The sequence below is a fragment of the Pogoniulus pusillus genome, chromosome 24 (assembly GCF_015220805.1).
Source record: "Pogoniulus pusillus isolate bPogPus1 chromosome 24, bPogPus1.pri, whole genome shotgun sequence".
Lineage (NCBI taxonomy): Eukaryota > Metazoa > Chordata > Aves > Piciformes > Lybiidae > Pogoniulus > Pogoniulus pusillus.
The window spans coordinates 9,540,222-9,555,695 of NC_087287.1; the positions used below are offsets into that span (position 1 = coordinate 9,540,222).

At 60.1% G+C, this 15,474-nt stretch overlaps 1 protein-coding gene across 1 annotated transcript; it reads left to right on the forward strand.

The window, feature by feature from the left end:
- The first annotated feature begins 1,096 nt into the window (after positions 1-1,096).
- Positions 1,097-13,694, forward strand: CLCF1 (cardiotrophin like cytokine factor 1). Its single transcript, XM_064163967.1, has 3 exons — positions 1,097-1,211; positions 12,216-12,382; positions 13,203-13,694. The coding sequence occupies exons 1-3, from the start codon at positions 1,097-1,099 to the stop codon at positions 13,692-13,694; spliced, it is 774 nt and encodes a 257-aa protein (XP_064020037.1).
- Positions 13,695-15,474: the final 1,780 nt, after the last annotated feature.

Here is a 15,474-nt window from a genome sequence, read left to right on the forward strand (position 1 = left end):
ATTGCTGCCAGTGAGGGAGCTGTGGGGGCTCAGACCGGGCTGGGGAATAAACTCGGTTGTTACGTCCCGGTACTCCCGAGCAGCGCTGGCCTTTGTCTGAAACAAAGCTTTTCTTTCGGAGGGGGGAGCTGGTTTTGCATCATTTTTGGCCCTTCCCGTGAAGGGGATTCTGCTTTCACTCCCCCCTCTGCTAGCCCCGGGTGGGCTCTGAGGCAGGCCACGGGCAGTGCCAAGGGCCCTGCCGGCACCGGGCTTCATTCGCGGGCGCGTTAATTGAGAAGGTTGGCGGCTCTTGGCTCTGGCACCCCGCAGGAGGAGCGCAGGGAGTGATTGCAGGACCGTGGCCGTGACCGTGGTGGGCAGCAGCAGTACCCTGGGGGCACCGGGAGAAGCTTGTCCCCGCCGCTTCTCCGCTTCCCGGTGCGGCGAGTACGGGGCTGTTCCTCCCAACGCCTCCGGTTGTCCCGGGACTTGAAGCCCACCGAGTCCCGACAGCCGCATTCCCGTTCTCCCATCGCTCACCTGCCGTCATCCCGGGACTGTCCCGGCGGGGCAGCGGCCACGGCGCTACGGAACCCAGGCTCTCCCATCCCGGCTCAACCGGCGAGGGGATCTCACACTACCCGCCCCCATACACCCCCACCAAGGACCCCCCACCCTCCTTTACCAAGCCAGCAGCAGGGGAGGGGGTTGGCAGTACCAGAGGAGAGGCGAGGCCAGCCCCACGCCTGTCTGTCTGTCGCTCTGTCTGTCCCGCGTCCCTCCCCGCACCGACCGGCCCTCCGCTGCCTATCTTCGCGCCTCCCCATCCCTCCACCCACCCCTCCCCGTTGCCCGCGGATGTTGTGGGGGGGTGGCGGTTTGGGGAAAAGGGGGGGGGGTGTCAGACTGGCACCCCACCCCCCCCTCTTTTCCCCCACCCCCCCACCCCCCTTGGCTCGCCGCCCCGCCGCACCTCGCCCCGTCCCGTCCCCCCCCGCTCCCGACCACCTCCTTCCCCGTTCCCCTCCCCGGACCCCCCCACGGGGGGGGGGGACCGGGCTCTCGGCGTGCCGTCGGGAGGAGAAGAAGGACGAGACGGGGCTGGGACCGGCAAATGGGAGCCGTAGTCCCGGGCCGGTGTGCGGGACCGTTGCAAGCTTGTCCCGGAACCCCTAACCACGTACCCACCGCCCCAGCCCCGCGTCTGGCCCGCATGGAGCTGAGAGCAGGTAGGAGAAGATCCCCTACCCCCTCCTCAGTTCTCTACCGAACTCCCCAGAACCGCACTGGCCCCGCACCGACCTCGCACCGGCTCCGCCGCTGCCACTTAACAAAAGCCGTGCGGGAGCCAGAGCCCGGAGCGGGACGACTAGGACAGAGAAAGCGAGGTCCTCGCTTCCCTCCCCACCTGGAGACCCCCGCTTTCCGTCCCCAGAACCCCCCTCTCCCCACCATGGAGGCTCCAGTCCCCACTCCTGGGCCACCCATTCCCTTCCCTCCGCACCCTGGGCACCCCTTTTCCCTTCCCTCGCAACCCCAAGACCTCGATCTCTACCCCAGTGACCTTCTTTCCTTTCCCTTCCCATCCCCACCACCCCAATCCCTACCCCAAGTGATTCCCTTTCTCTTCTGTCTCCACTTCAGGGACTCCTTTGCCCTTCTCTCCCCATCCTGGAGACCCCAATCTCTGCTCCGGAGAGGCTCTTTCCCTTCCTTCCCAATCCTGGAGATCCCAGTGCCCATACCGGAGATCCTCTTTCCCTTCCCTCCTCACTCCAAGGATCCTGTTTCCATTCTCACTCCAGGGACCCCCTTCCATCCCCCCCCCTCCCCCCCAAACCCAGAGGCTGTAGTTCTCACCCCGGGGATCCCAATCCCTATCCCAGGCATCCCGTTTTCAATCTCTTTCAACCCTGGAGACCCCAATCCGTAACTTCCCTTCCCTCCCCACTTCAGGGACCTCCTTTCCTTTCTCCCAACTCCAGAGACCCCAGTCCCTACTGCAGTGACCCCTTTTATCTTTGCTCCCCACTCCTTTTACTTTCCCTCCTGACCCCAGTCCCTACCCCAGTGACCCACTCCAGGGACCCCCCCCTCTCCCTTCCAAACCTGGAGACCCCAATCCCCACCCCAGTGGCCCTCTTTCCCTTCTCTGCTCCACCTCACTGACCCCCTTTTCCTTTCCTCACTCCAGTGACCCCCTTCCCTTCTCTCCTCACTCCAGTGACCCCCTTTCTCTGCCCTCATTCCAGGGACCCCTTTTCTCTCCCCTCTCGACTCCAGAGACCCACATTCTCACCCCAGTGACCCCCTTTCCCTTCTCTCCTCGCACCAGTGACCCTCTTTCTCTTTCCTTCTCATACCAGGGATGCCTTTTCTCTTTCATCCCAACCCCAGAGACCCCAATCCCCACTTCAGTGACCCCCTCTCTCTTCCCTCTCTACCCCAGTGACTTCCTTTGACTTCTTACTCCAGGGACCCCAGTCGCTCCCCCAGTGACCCTTTTTCTCCTCTCTCCCCACTTCAAGAACTTCTTTTCCTTTCCCTCCCAACTCCAAACACACACTCACTCCTTCTCCCCATTGACCCCTTCACTCCTCTCTCCCCACTCCAGAAACCCCTTTTCCCTGACCCCTTTTTTCCCCCCTTCCAACCTCCCTACCTCTACCCCTGGAGCCTCTTCTGTCCTCTGCCCCTGGACCCCCTTCACTCATTTCTCCCCCCTCCAGGAACCCCTTTCCCCCTTCCCTTCTGACCCCCTTTTTTCCTCTCTTCCAACCTCCCTACCTCTACCCCTGGACCCCCTTCACTCTGCTCTCCCCACTCCAGAAACCCCTTTCCCCCTTCTCTTCTGACTCCCTTTTTTTCCCCCTTCCAACCTCCCTACCTCTCTCCCTGGACCCCTTTCACTCCTTTCTCCTCACTCCAGGGAACCCCTTTCCCCCGACTCCTTTTTTCTTCCCCTTCTAACCTCCCTACCTCTACCCCTGGACCCCCACGAACAGGTTTTAGCTGGCAATGTGTGAGGAGGGGAAGGTGGTGGTGGTGAAAAGGAGCGAGGTTGGGAGGGGTGTGTGTGTGTGGTGGAGGGTGGGGGGGGGATGGTAAGGGAGGGAATGAATGGAGCCTGCTCTTGTGTACAACTGCATCAAATACATTCTTGAAAGCAACCTGGTTCTGCTTAACACTTGAATTTGGAGAGGAAAGGGAAAAAAAAACACAGAGAGAGAGAGAGAGAGAGAGAGGAGAGAGGCAAAGCAAGGCCGGGAGGCAGCAGCTTGGGGAGGGTGGATTCAAGCTCAATTTCTTTTTTTTTCCTTTCTTTCCTTCTTTTTTTGTGGTTTTTTTTTTTTTCCTGGTGTGTAGATTTTTTTTCTTTCTTTTTTTCCTCATTTTTTAATGTTTTTCCCTTCTTTTTTTTTCCTTCCTTTTTTCCCCTCTTTTTTCTTCTTGTTTTTTTTTTTCTTTCTTTTTTCCCCACTTTCTTTTCTTTTTTTTTTCCTTCTTTTACCCCCTTTCTTTTCTTTTTTTTTTTCCTTCTTCTTGTTTTGGTTTTTTTTTTCCTTTCTTTTTTTTTTCTTCTTTTTTTTCTTCTTCTTTTTTTTTCTTCTTCTTCTCCTTTTTTTTTTTTTTTAATTTCTTGCATTCCTGGACACCAATCAAAAAGAGCAAATCAAGGGGAGGTTGGAGGGGAAAGTTAAAAAAAAAAAAAGAAGGAAAGGGAAGGAAAGGAGAGAAGGGGGGTGGGGGGTTAAAAAAAAAAGAAGGCAGCGAAGCGAAAGCAGCCGGAGCCTGCACGCACACATTCACACCCCAAAAACAACCCCCTCCCCAAAAAAAAACCCTCTCCCCACCCCCCCTGCCTCCCTCACACCCTGCATGCCTGCTTCCCTTTTTTTCCCCCCTTCTTCTCTTTCTCTTTCCACTCAAGCAAAACAAATAAGGCGAGGAAAAAGAAAAACCCAACCCACCCCCCCCTCACACACACCCAAAACCAACCCCCCCCCCCCCGCCCCCCGTAACCAGGAGCTGGGGTAGAGCTCAGCTCAACCCAGCGCAAGAACCAAATCAACTCTCTCCTCCCCCTTACCCCCTCCCACCACCCCTTAATTTCTCACCCTGTTTTGGGGCTCTTCTCATTCCTTCCCCCCCCTCCCCCTTCCCCTTTCCCCAACTCCCCCCTCGCTGCACCCCGACTATGCTAAATGTTGCTGGGGAGCTCTCAGGTAAGACCGAGGCGCTGGGAGGTGCTGGGAGCTGCCGGGGCAGGGGGTTTAGGGTGGGGTTTGGGGGTGGGGGCTGTTTTTTTCCTCTGGGGGGGGCTGTGCTGTGTGCGTCTGTGTTTCTTTTTTTTTTTGGGTTGTTTTTTTTTCCCTTCCCTTTTCCGAGCTGCTGCTGCTGATTTTAATTTGATGTGATTAAAGCGTCTGTCTGGCTTTGGGATTGATTTAAGACTTTCCCCTCTCTCGTTTGGGTGGGTTTAGGATATTTTTTTTCCCTTTTCCTCCTTTTTTTTTTTTTTCCTCTTTCTTTTTTTTTTTTTCCTCTCCCTTTCTCCCTTCCCTCTTTTCCATGCATGTTTGTGATTATCCGAGAGGGAGCCGCCGCTCAGCACGGAGAATTCAACCCCAAGCACTGACAGAGGGGAGGAAAATGAAACTCGTTGAGATTTTAAGGGAGAGGGAAGAGTTTAATTTTTTCCTTCCTCTCCCACCCCCCCCCCATCCTCGACTTTGATTTTTGGGGCTGGAGCAGGGGTGGGAGGGAAAAACCCCAAACCCTCCTCCACCCAAAATTCCCTGGCAGTGGGATTTTAGGGGTGCCAAAGAAATGGGGTTTCCCCCCGGCTGTGGAATGGTTTTCTTCCCCCGCACCCAGCGGCCGCTTCGGGACCCTGGCAGAGCTGGGGTGGTTGTAGGGTTGGTGATCCACAGGGATTGGACGGGGGGGTCCGCACCCGGGAAGTGCTGGAAAACATCCTTAAAAGGTCAAATTGGGGGTGTTGCAAGGCTCCCCGAGGTCTGTGATGGAGATCTCCAAGTCCCAGGATCGGGATCCCTAAGTGCCGGGGTAGGGATCCGCACGTCTTAGCGGTTAGGGCACCACGAGGCTGGGGTTGGCTTCGGTGTCACCGGTACCGGCGTGACGCAGGGACGGGCAAAACTGAGCTAGCGCCGGGGAACCGGAAAGGCGAGGCTGGGATCCCCCAGTGCTCCCAGTGCCCTTCCTCCCACGCAGCCTCCCCCTCCCCGGGGCTGGTGGACGTGGCCGTGACGCTGGTGGCACGACCGGCACCACAGCCTGCGGGCAGCGGCGTTGGGACGAGGAAGGGCACACCAAGCTTGGTGTAGCGGGAGGAGATGTGGGCTGAGGCTTTTGACCACCCCAGTTCCACTTTTTGGGGTGTCCCCAGCTGGTGGCATCTCTGACAGAGTCTGGGGACGTTCGTCGGGCCCCCGTTGTCACCGCAGCCCCGTCCCTGCGTTGGGTACGGTGGTGGCCAACATCTGGGCTGCATTAAGCACAGGCTCTGCAGGGAAACGAGACAGGCTCTGCTTACAGGGCCGTGCTCGGGGGTGATTTATGCCCTGCTAAGTGCCAGCCAGCTCCATAAATCACCTCCCAACAGTCACCAGGGTAGTGCCAGTCCCTCTGTTGCACGGGGGCTGCCACTGTGCTGCCCAGCACAGGGTAGCTGTGGTCCTTCACCCAGCTGGTGGGGATGTGTTCACCCCGGCAAGAAGGGACATCTGGGTGGCAGCTGGCTTGGCAGTGCTGTGACCCCCGAGTGGCATGTGGCTGGTGGGTGATGATGAACACGGTGCCAGTCTAGGTGTCATGGAATGGTTGTCCTGAGTGGGCACAGCTAGGTAGAGCTGTTGGTCCATGTGAACCTGGCCAAGGTGGTGTCCTTGCGAGTGGGACATGCTGGTGCTGGCAATGGGTCTGGTGGTGCCAGGGGATGGCAGAAGGATGTGCCAGCCGCTGTCTCAGTGCCCAGGGATGCATGGGCGTCTGGGCACAGCTGAGTAAAGCTGCCAGCTCCATGCTAACCTAAGGTGTTGTTGTCATGGGTAGGAGATGCTGGTGGTGGCAAAGAGTCCATCTGTGCCAGTGGATGGCAGAGGGATGTGCCATCCCCTGCCCAATCCACATGCATCATGGCATGGCCATCTCGAGCAAGCACAGCTGTGAGATATGCCAGTCTCATGCCAACCCACCCAAGGTGGTGTCCCCATGGGTGGGGGAGATACCAGTGATGGCAGGTTTCATGGTGCCAGGGGAGGGAGAAAGACGTACCTCATTAGGATCCACAGTGCCACATGGGCTGGCAGCGGGGATGCCCTGCTGTGCCAGGGAGGCTGGCACTGGGCATAGCACCCACGAGTGACAGCGTTGGTGACAGGCACTCCATGACTGTTGGGTGCTGTGTGCCTCCATGACCCGCAAAGACACCAGGACACCTGCTGTGTGCCGCTGGGTGCCATGCCCACGCTGGGTTACTCATGCGTGCAGGGTCTGGTTGGGATTAAGGGGCCTCCCCCCCGATCCTCGCTGCCGGGGCTGTTTCCATCGAGCCCTTGGCTGGAGCGGGATGGGAACTCCAGGCCCAGCTCATTATGGGCCTCGCTGGAGGCTCGGCCGCAGCTATAAACACAGCCAGGAGACAGGATGTAAACACTCAGCGCCGCGGGGCTGCGCTGGGGGGGGGACACGGAACGTGGGGCCCCCCAAAACACCCACCCGCGGCAGGAGCTGCCGGGGAGCTGCTGGGGTCTGGGAGCTCCGGGGAAGGGTTGGTGGTGCTTGATGGCTCCTGGAGAGAAGGGGCAGCAGGGGTGGGATGGGAAGAGGCAGGTGGTATCCCATGGGATGGGATGGAGACCCTCACTGGCGTGGTTGCTGTGGGGGAGCAAGGACACACATGTCCTTCCCATCAGTGCCTGGGGACTGCTGTGGCCGTCGATGGCCAGGTACAGCGGACAGGGCATCCACTTGTCACCTGCGGGCTGCCACTGCGCCTGCCCGACGGCACGGTGTCACCTCCTTGGTGCGGCAGCGGCACGTCCGTAATGCCACAGCGGCACCCCACCACTCTTGGCGGGGTTGAACACCAGCACGCTGGGGACAGAGGTGTCTGTCCCTGTGCCCATCACCCGCTCCAAGACCCATGAAGTAGCTTGGGGCCACCTTGGGCTACCAAACCTCCCAGCGACGGTGCGCAGGGAAGGGTTAAGTGCTGCTGGATGGGGATTGCAGGCTGGTGGCCGGTAGCCAGTGGCCACTGCCACACACACAGGGCTACTTTGTCCTCAATGGCACGTTCATGCCTGGCCACCACAGGACCTCCAGGGCTGGGCTCTCCCACGAATGCCGGGAATGGGGCCGGGGGAGGGGGGTGGCGGGGGGTTGGGATGGGGCTCTGCTCGCCGTTGGCCACCAGCCCATCAGATACGGCAGCTCTCGCCGCCGCGCCGGGGGCCGCGGGGCCAACTTGGCTCCGCCGACCACTTGTGTGAGTGTGAGTGTGTGTGTGTGTGTCCTCCCCTTCCCAGCTGCCCCCCCCGGCCCCAGCCAACCCCTCCCCACCCCGGGGTGATGGCTTTTCCACAAGGGTTTCGGGAAGGAGGCTCCGTGTGGTTTTGTGGTCACTCCTGACCTCAGCGGCTCTGCCCACAGCATGCCCAGCGAACAGCTCACCCGGCACCGCCGCTCGCCGGGAGGGCTGCCCGGCGGTGACAAGGCGGCTGGGTGGGTGGCGGCGGACTCGCCGGTGTCGCCCTATGTGCGCCCCACTGAAGGCGGGTGAGCAATAGCCCCGGTGCCACGAGGGATGCCCATGGTGTCCTGCCACCCACCCTGACCCCTTGTCAACGGTGAGGTGGGCGCCATGCAGGCACTGCTTGATGATGCCCAGGTCCCACGTCCCCAGTTGCCCCCAGGGCCAAGCGGGTGACGTGGGGCAGCCACGCCAGGAGCTGCTTACGTGGGCTGGGAGCAGCCTGGCTGGGCTCCAGGGGCGGTTTTGAAACCCTCGGGCTCTTCCTCACCGACGTCACCGCGATCCAGCTGTGTCGGCTCCGGGCCTCCCTCCTCCCCACCACCCGCACCCGTCACCCGCACCCGCTACCGCCGTCTGTGCCCGTGCCAAGACCTTGTCACCAGGATGGGTGAGAGAGACTGGCTGCTTGTGGGGCGCCCGACATGGCTACATCACGGGCACTGAAGTGCCATGGCCAACATCACCACTGTGCCACGACCACCTCTGTGCCACTCCTGTTGTGCCATTGTCACTGTTGTGCCATGTTCATGTCAGTGATGCTGCTGTGTCATGGCCACTGGTAGGCCACCAGCATTGCTGTGTCACAGCCATGTCTGTGCCACTCACGTTGTGCCATGCTCACTGCTGTGCCTTCATCATGTCTATGCCACTGATGTGTCATGGCCACTAGTGTGCCACCAGCATTACTGTGCCATAGCCATATGCATGCCACCACTGTGCCATGGCCACTGGTGTGCCACCCATGCTTTCCCATGGCTGTGTCTCTGCTGCTGTTCTGCCATGAGCACCATCATGACACCTGTACTGCTGTGTCATGCCCACGCCTGTGCCAATGCCACTGTGCCACCCATATTGTTGTGCAATGGCAATGCCTGTGCCACTGTCAGCACTGTGCCATGATGACCATCACTGCTGTGCCAACTGCATTGCTGTGTCATGGAGATGGCTGTGCCACCACTATGTCATGGTCACTGCTATGCCTCGGGCACCAGCATGCCTTACACATTACTGCTGTGCCATAGTCATGTCAGCGCCACAGCCGCTGCTGTCCCCTCGCTACTGCTGTGCCACCTGTGCTGCTGTGCTATGGCTGTATATGTGCCACCGCTGTGCCATAGCCACTACTGTGCCATGTCTGCCATTGTGCCACCTGTACTGCTATCCATGCCCATGTCACTGCTGTGCCATGGCCTCCACTCTACCATGGACACTGCCATGCCACAGCTACTACCACCTGCTTCTGTACGATGCCTCCCACTGTGCCATGGACACTTGCTGCACCATGGCTGTGTCTGTGCCACCCTTGTGCCACAGACACCTTTGTCCCACCACCTTTTCTGTGCACCTCACCGTCTCCTGTGCTTCAGCTGGGTACCTCACGTGGGCACCTCTTCATCGTCTTCCTCCTTTCTCCATCCTCATCATGGGATGCACTTCACTCCCACCCCCCCGCCAGCCGTGTTTGCTTTGGCCAGCACCAGTCTGAATCCCGCGCTGGAAACCGGAGCTGAGTCACCGACAGTGGCCCCCGACCCACGCATGGCTGCGCTGACACGCGCCGGGACAGACGGACACACAGGGACGCGCCAGGACACGGGCAGGCAGCTCCACGTGCCCGCACCGCAGGGCGCGGTGATGCGGCAGGGCACCCACGCCAGCCCCCGCGGTGTGCCTGCACGGGCATGTGCCATGTGTCACACCCGGGCACGGCATGTAAAGCGCCTTCACCCTGCGTCACGCGTGGGGGACGTGGCACCACTGCGCCGTGTGGCATGCTGGCACGGTGCGTGGCGTGCTTGTGTAGTGCCACATGTGTGCGGGATGTGTCACACACATGGTCTGTCACACATGTGGCATGCCACGCATGGCATGTCATTCGTGGTGTGCCATGTCTGTGCAGCATGTCCCAGTGTCATGCACGTGTGATGTGTCACATAAGGCACATGAGGGACGCCTGCTGTGGCACACACGTGCTGTGGCACACATGCATGGCATGCCACACGTGGTGTCACACATAATTATGGTGTCACAGATGGTGTGTGTCACGCATGGACAGCATATCACACACATGCTGTGTCACACATGGTGTCAGCCATGTGTGCCGTGTCACACGTGTGCTGTGTCACACATGGTGTCAGTCACACGTGCTGTGTCACACATGTGCTGTGTCACACATGGTGTCAGCCATGTGTGCCGTGTCACACATGTGCTGTGTCACACATGGTGTCAGTCACACGTGCTGTGTCACACACGTGCTGTGTCACACATCGTGTCAGTCACACATGCTGTGTCACACACATGTTCTGTGTCACACACATTCTGTGTCACACATGGTGTCAGTCACACATGCTGAGTCACACATGTGCTGTGTCACACATGGTGTCAGTCACACGTGCTGTGTCACACATGTGCTGTGTCACACATGGTGTCAGTCACACGTGCTGTGTCACACACGTGCTGTGTCACACACGTGTTCTGTGTGACACACATGCTGTGTCACACATGGTGTCAGTCACACATGCTGAGTCACACATGTGCTGTGTCACACACGTGCTGTGTCACACATGGTGTCAGCCACATCTTCTGTGTCACACACGTGTTCTGTGTCACACACGTGCTGTGTCACACACGGTGTCAGTCACACGTGCTGTGTCACACACATGCTGTGTCACACATGTCAGCCACGTGTGCCATGTCACACACACGTGCTGTGGCGCATGTAGAGAGTCACACAGCTTACCGATGTGCCCTGCAGGTGTGGCATGCCCACGCGCAGTGTGTCCCCTGCGTGTGCTGTGTCAGACAAGCGTTACATGTCCCACGGGCAGAGCACAGCACACACCTGCAGGGCGCGTCGCACAGCGCGGCACACGTGTACAGGGCGGCACTTGCGCGGCGTGCCACCTATACATCATGTCAGGGGTGCAGGGTGTGTCCCCCACCCTTCAGAGCCTCTGGCGTCCCCCACGGCCGCTGGTGGCCTCAGGAGCAACCCTGTCCTCCGCCGCGCTGGGGCTGGCAGGGCCGGAACTGGGATGTCCCCAAGGAGCCTCGTGCGTCACCAGCTCTTGCGGGTGACGGGCAGCGGTGACGCGGGCTGGCACCGCGGGGCTGCCCACGCTGGGACCCCCAACGGCTGCCGGCTGAGCTGTGCTGCTTGCCGGTGGGTGGCTCGTCCCGGCGGAGGAGCTGCCGGCGAAACCCAGTTCCGACTGGGTCCGACCGGTGCCAGTTGGCCGGAGCGTGGTGGCTGCGGAGCTCCAAAGGCCACTTTGACGTCAGCAGGGATGGGGTCACCCAGCGATGACGGCCACGGCGCTGGTGGCTTCCGGCAGCCCGGGCGAAGGGCAAGCCGCAGCCACCATCTCCAGGTCCCGCTGCTGACCTCCCAGCTCCTCCGAGGTGCCTTGCTGGGGTTAATGGTGGGGCAAAGGACCCCGCTGTGCCAAGGGTTGCCAGGATGCCCGGCTGGCACTGGTGCTGATGGCGAGCGAGTCGCTGTGCCCAAATATATCCTGTCCCGGCGGGAGCCCCGCAAGCCGCCCCAGCTCCACACCATATAAAGGATTGTTGCTGCAGCCTGGGCACCGAGGGGGGCATGGGCACGCTGGCACGGGGACCGAGGCCAGGCGGGGGTCCCCACAGCACCACGTGGGCTGGTGGCATTGCTTTGGGCTCGTAGCACCGCCCTGGTTGTGCCAAGGTGTGAGCTGTGTGGGCACAGGGGATGTCGAGTTGTGCTGTACCAGAAAAGGTGCTGAGATGCCCTGTGCCTGGAGATTGTGAGCTGCCTGGTGCCAGGGAAGTTGCTGAGCTGCCCTGTGCCAGGGGATTTTGAGCTATCTGGTGCAAGGGTGATGCTGAGCTGCCTGGTGCCAGGGAAGGTGCTGAGCCTCTGGTGCCAGTGCAATGCTGAGATGCCCTGTGCCAGGGGACTTTGAGCTAGGGGATGCTGAGCTCTCCTCTGCGAGGGGAGGTGCCGAGGTGCCCAATGGCAGAGGATTTTATGCTGCGTGGTGCAGGAAAGGAGTTGAGCTGCCCCGTACCAGGCAATTTTAAGCTGCCCTGTGCCAAGGGAAGTGCCTAGCTGCCCTGTACCATGGTATCCTGACCTGCCCTGTGCCAGGGTGATGCTGAGCTGCTTAGTGTCCATAGATGCTGAGCTCTTGGTGCCAGGGCATTTTTGAGCTGCCTAGTGCCCATTAGGATGCTGAGTTACCCAGTGACCATGGTTAATACTGAGCTGCCCAGTGCCAGGGCAGGTGCCCAGTGTCCTGTTGCAGGTGTGGACACCCTTTGTCGCACCTCAGTTGCCCTGCTCTCACAGGGGCAAGGTTGGCATGGCCAGGTGGGATCAGAGCCTTCAGGGCCCCCTAGGTCCAAGAATGGGCAGAAATGCCCCCCTACCCTTCTTCATAACCCTCCACCCTGAGGTGCCCTATCCCTGCAGGAGACTCTTGGGGCATCTTCACTTTCCTGTGTGCCGCCCTCTGCAACCTGCCAGCGCTGCCAGCCTTGAACTGCAGCGAGGAGCTGGGCACCAGCCAGTCCATCCAGAAGACCTACGACCTCACCCGCTACCTGGAGCACCAGCTCCGCACCCTGGCTGGAACCTACGTGAGTAGAGGAGGCTACCCAACCCCACCTCTGCCCCCTGGCACCAAGGCCTTACCCTATCTGCCTACCCTCCTGATGCCCATCTCTCCATGGTGATGCCCAGGGGTGGTTTGTGCTCCCTGGAGTGGATACTTCTGACTTGGGGTGCTCACCAGTGCCCACCAGTGTTGTGGCTGCTTCTACACGTGGTCCATGACTGTTCCTACACACATGCCCACGTGCCCACCACTCTCCCATGCCAAAGGCCATGGAAATGTCTCATCAACCAAGGGCAGGGATCCCGGGAGCCACCCTGTGCCCTGAGGACATAGGGTGGATCCTGGGGTGCCTACCCTTGGCCCAAGGTGCACCCATGGGTGCAGACATGGGTGAAGGCATCTACCTCACCCTACCCCCCGGCAGCTCCAGCTTGTGTGGAGGTTCCCTGTCTCTGCCCTGACATGCCTCTGGTGCTGCCAGCTCAGCTCTGATGGTGCCAAGTGATGATGAGGGTGGCAGAGCTGTGGGGTTGGGTATGGGAGATGTGGAAAGCTAAGACATGGTGAGCATGGGGATTTGGGATGTGGTGGGCATGGGGACTTGGTCCGTGGCAGGCAGAGAGACATGGAGATGTAGCACGTGTGGGACATGGAGGCTGGGCAGCAGGGTGGGCACATCCAGCTGGGAGACACGGAGACTGGGAACACGGTGGTCACAGGGTCTTGTGGCGTGGCAGGCAGGGCTGCACAGAGACCGGGGACGAGGTGGGCACCCTCTCTCTACCCCAACCCCACCCTGAGTGCCACCCTGTGATCCCTGACAGCCACCCCCTTTCTCGCAGCTGAACTACCTTGGCCCACCCTTCAATGAGCCTGACTTCAACCCCCCACGGCTGGCCCGTGCCGAGCGGGTGCCCAGCGCCACGGTGGACTTGGACCTGTGGCGGGGCTTGACCGACAACGCCCGGCTGGCTGCCAACTACCGCGCCTACAGCCGGCTCCTCTGCTACCTGCGGGCGCTGGACGGGCAGGCGGGCACCGCCGAGCTGCGCCACCGCCTCGGCCACTTCTGCTCCAGCCTCCAAGGTTTGGTGCTCAGCATCGCCGGCGTCATGTCCTCCTTGGGTTACCCTCTGCCAGCTGGACCGGTGGGGCAGCCGGGCCCCCCTGGCACCCCTGTGGCACCTAATGACTTCCTGAAGAAGATGGACGACTTCTGGTTGCTGAAGGAGCTGCAGACTTGGCTGTGGCGCTCGGCCAAGGACTTCAACCGCCTCAAGAAGAAGGTGCCACCGGCCGTGGTCACGCTGCGCCTGGAGGCGAGGGGCTTCTGACACCCCCTGATGCCCTTCTCCTTGTCCTGGCTTTGATGGCATGGGGATGGGGCTCACGCCGATGGGCCACCACATGTCCCACCATCACCTCGCTGTGCCTCATGGGGTGGGCTTCCTCGCCCAAAGTGCCACCACAGCCACCCATGTCCTCTCTCCATCACCAGTGTGCCTTCAAGGATGGGTCTGCTGGCCCCAGAATGCCACCACAGCCACCCATGTCCCCTCTCCATCACCAGTATGCCTTCAAAGATGGGTCTGCTGGCCCCAGAGTGCCACCACAGCCACCCATGTCCTCTCTCCATCACCAGTGTGCCTTCAAGGATGGGTCTGCTGGCCCCAGAGTGCCACCACAGCCACCTCACATCCACGTCATCACCACATTGGGCCTTAAGAGAGAAGGATCTTGACCACAAGTGCCACCCATGTCCCTACTTCCAGTGACAAATGGGTCTCCTGACCTCAAAGTGCCCCATGCTGTGCCTTAAGGGGTGGGGATCTTGACCACAAGTGCCACCAAAGCTGCCCAGCTTTGTCCCCTCTCCAGCATCAGTTTGCCTTGAAGAGATGAGTCCCCTGACCCCCAAACTGCCACCAATGCCACTGCACAGCCCCACCATTGTCACACTTGTGGCTTAAGGGATGAGGCTCCTGACCCCAAGGCGCCATCACAGCCCTGCTGCATCCTCATCATCACCTTACTTTGAAAAATGAGTCTCCTGACCCCAAGTGCCACCAAAGCCACCTCCTGCATCCCCTCTGTCACCACGTTGTGCCTTAAAGGACAGGGATCTTGACTCCAGAGTGCCATCACAGCTACCCTTGTCCCCACCACCTGTACCTCAAGGCAGGGTTGGTGCCACCACCCTGTCCCCACCCCATCGGGCCACCCCATTGTCCCCACACCCATGGTGCTGGGGTGGCCACTAACCTCTTCTCCCCCTGCCCCACAGCAGCAATAAGCCCCTTCCCACAAAGGCTCCAGCTTGGGTGCAAGCCCTACCCACCCTGACAAAAAGGACCAATCCCCTTCAAGCATAAGCATAAGCCCCTCCCCCGGAGCAATAGGCTCCACCCTCTATGGCAATACCCCCCCCCCCCCCCCCCCGCTCACCTGCCTGTCTAGCAAACTCCTCCCCTTCCTACAACAAACCACACCCCCTTTCCTTCAAGCCCTGCCCTGATTGGTTGCCTAGCAACCCTTGTGACCTCCTCCCCCATGGTGGGTGGGGCCGGGGGAGGGGGGGGATGTCACAGGGCCTTTGTCCTGGTGAGTCTATGAGTGTTTTATTTATTGGAGATGTTATTTATTGGGGTATTTATTGCAGAAGATCTATTCTTGTATGAACAGTGAATGAATAAAAGCCTTTCTCCAGCACCCCCTGCTCCTCCAACACCCAGTGTCACACACCCCCCCCTCAGGGCACACTGCTATCAGCAGGGACCAGAGTGAACGCTGCTGCCATCAGCAGGGACCAGAGTGAAAGCTGCTGCCATCAGTAGGGACCAGAGTGAACGCTGCTGTCATCAGTAGGGACCAGAGTGAACGCTGCTGCCATCGGCAGGGACCAGAGTGAACGCTGCTGCCATCGGTAGGGACCAGAGTGAACGCTGCTGCCATCGGCAGGGACCAGAGTGAACGCTGCTGTCATCAGTAGGGACCAGAGTGAACGCTGCTGCCATCGGCAGGGACCAGAGTGAACGCTGCTGCCATCGGTAGGGACCAGAGTGAACGCTGCTGCCATCGGCAGGGACCAGAGTGACCGCTGCTGCCATCGGCAGG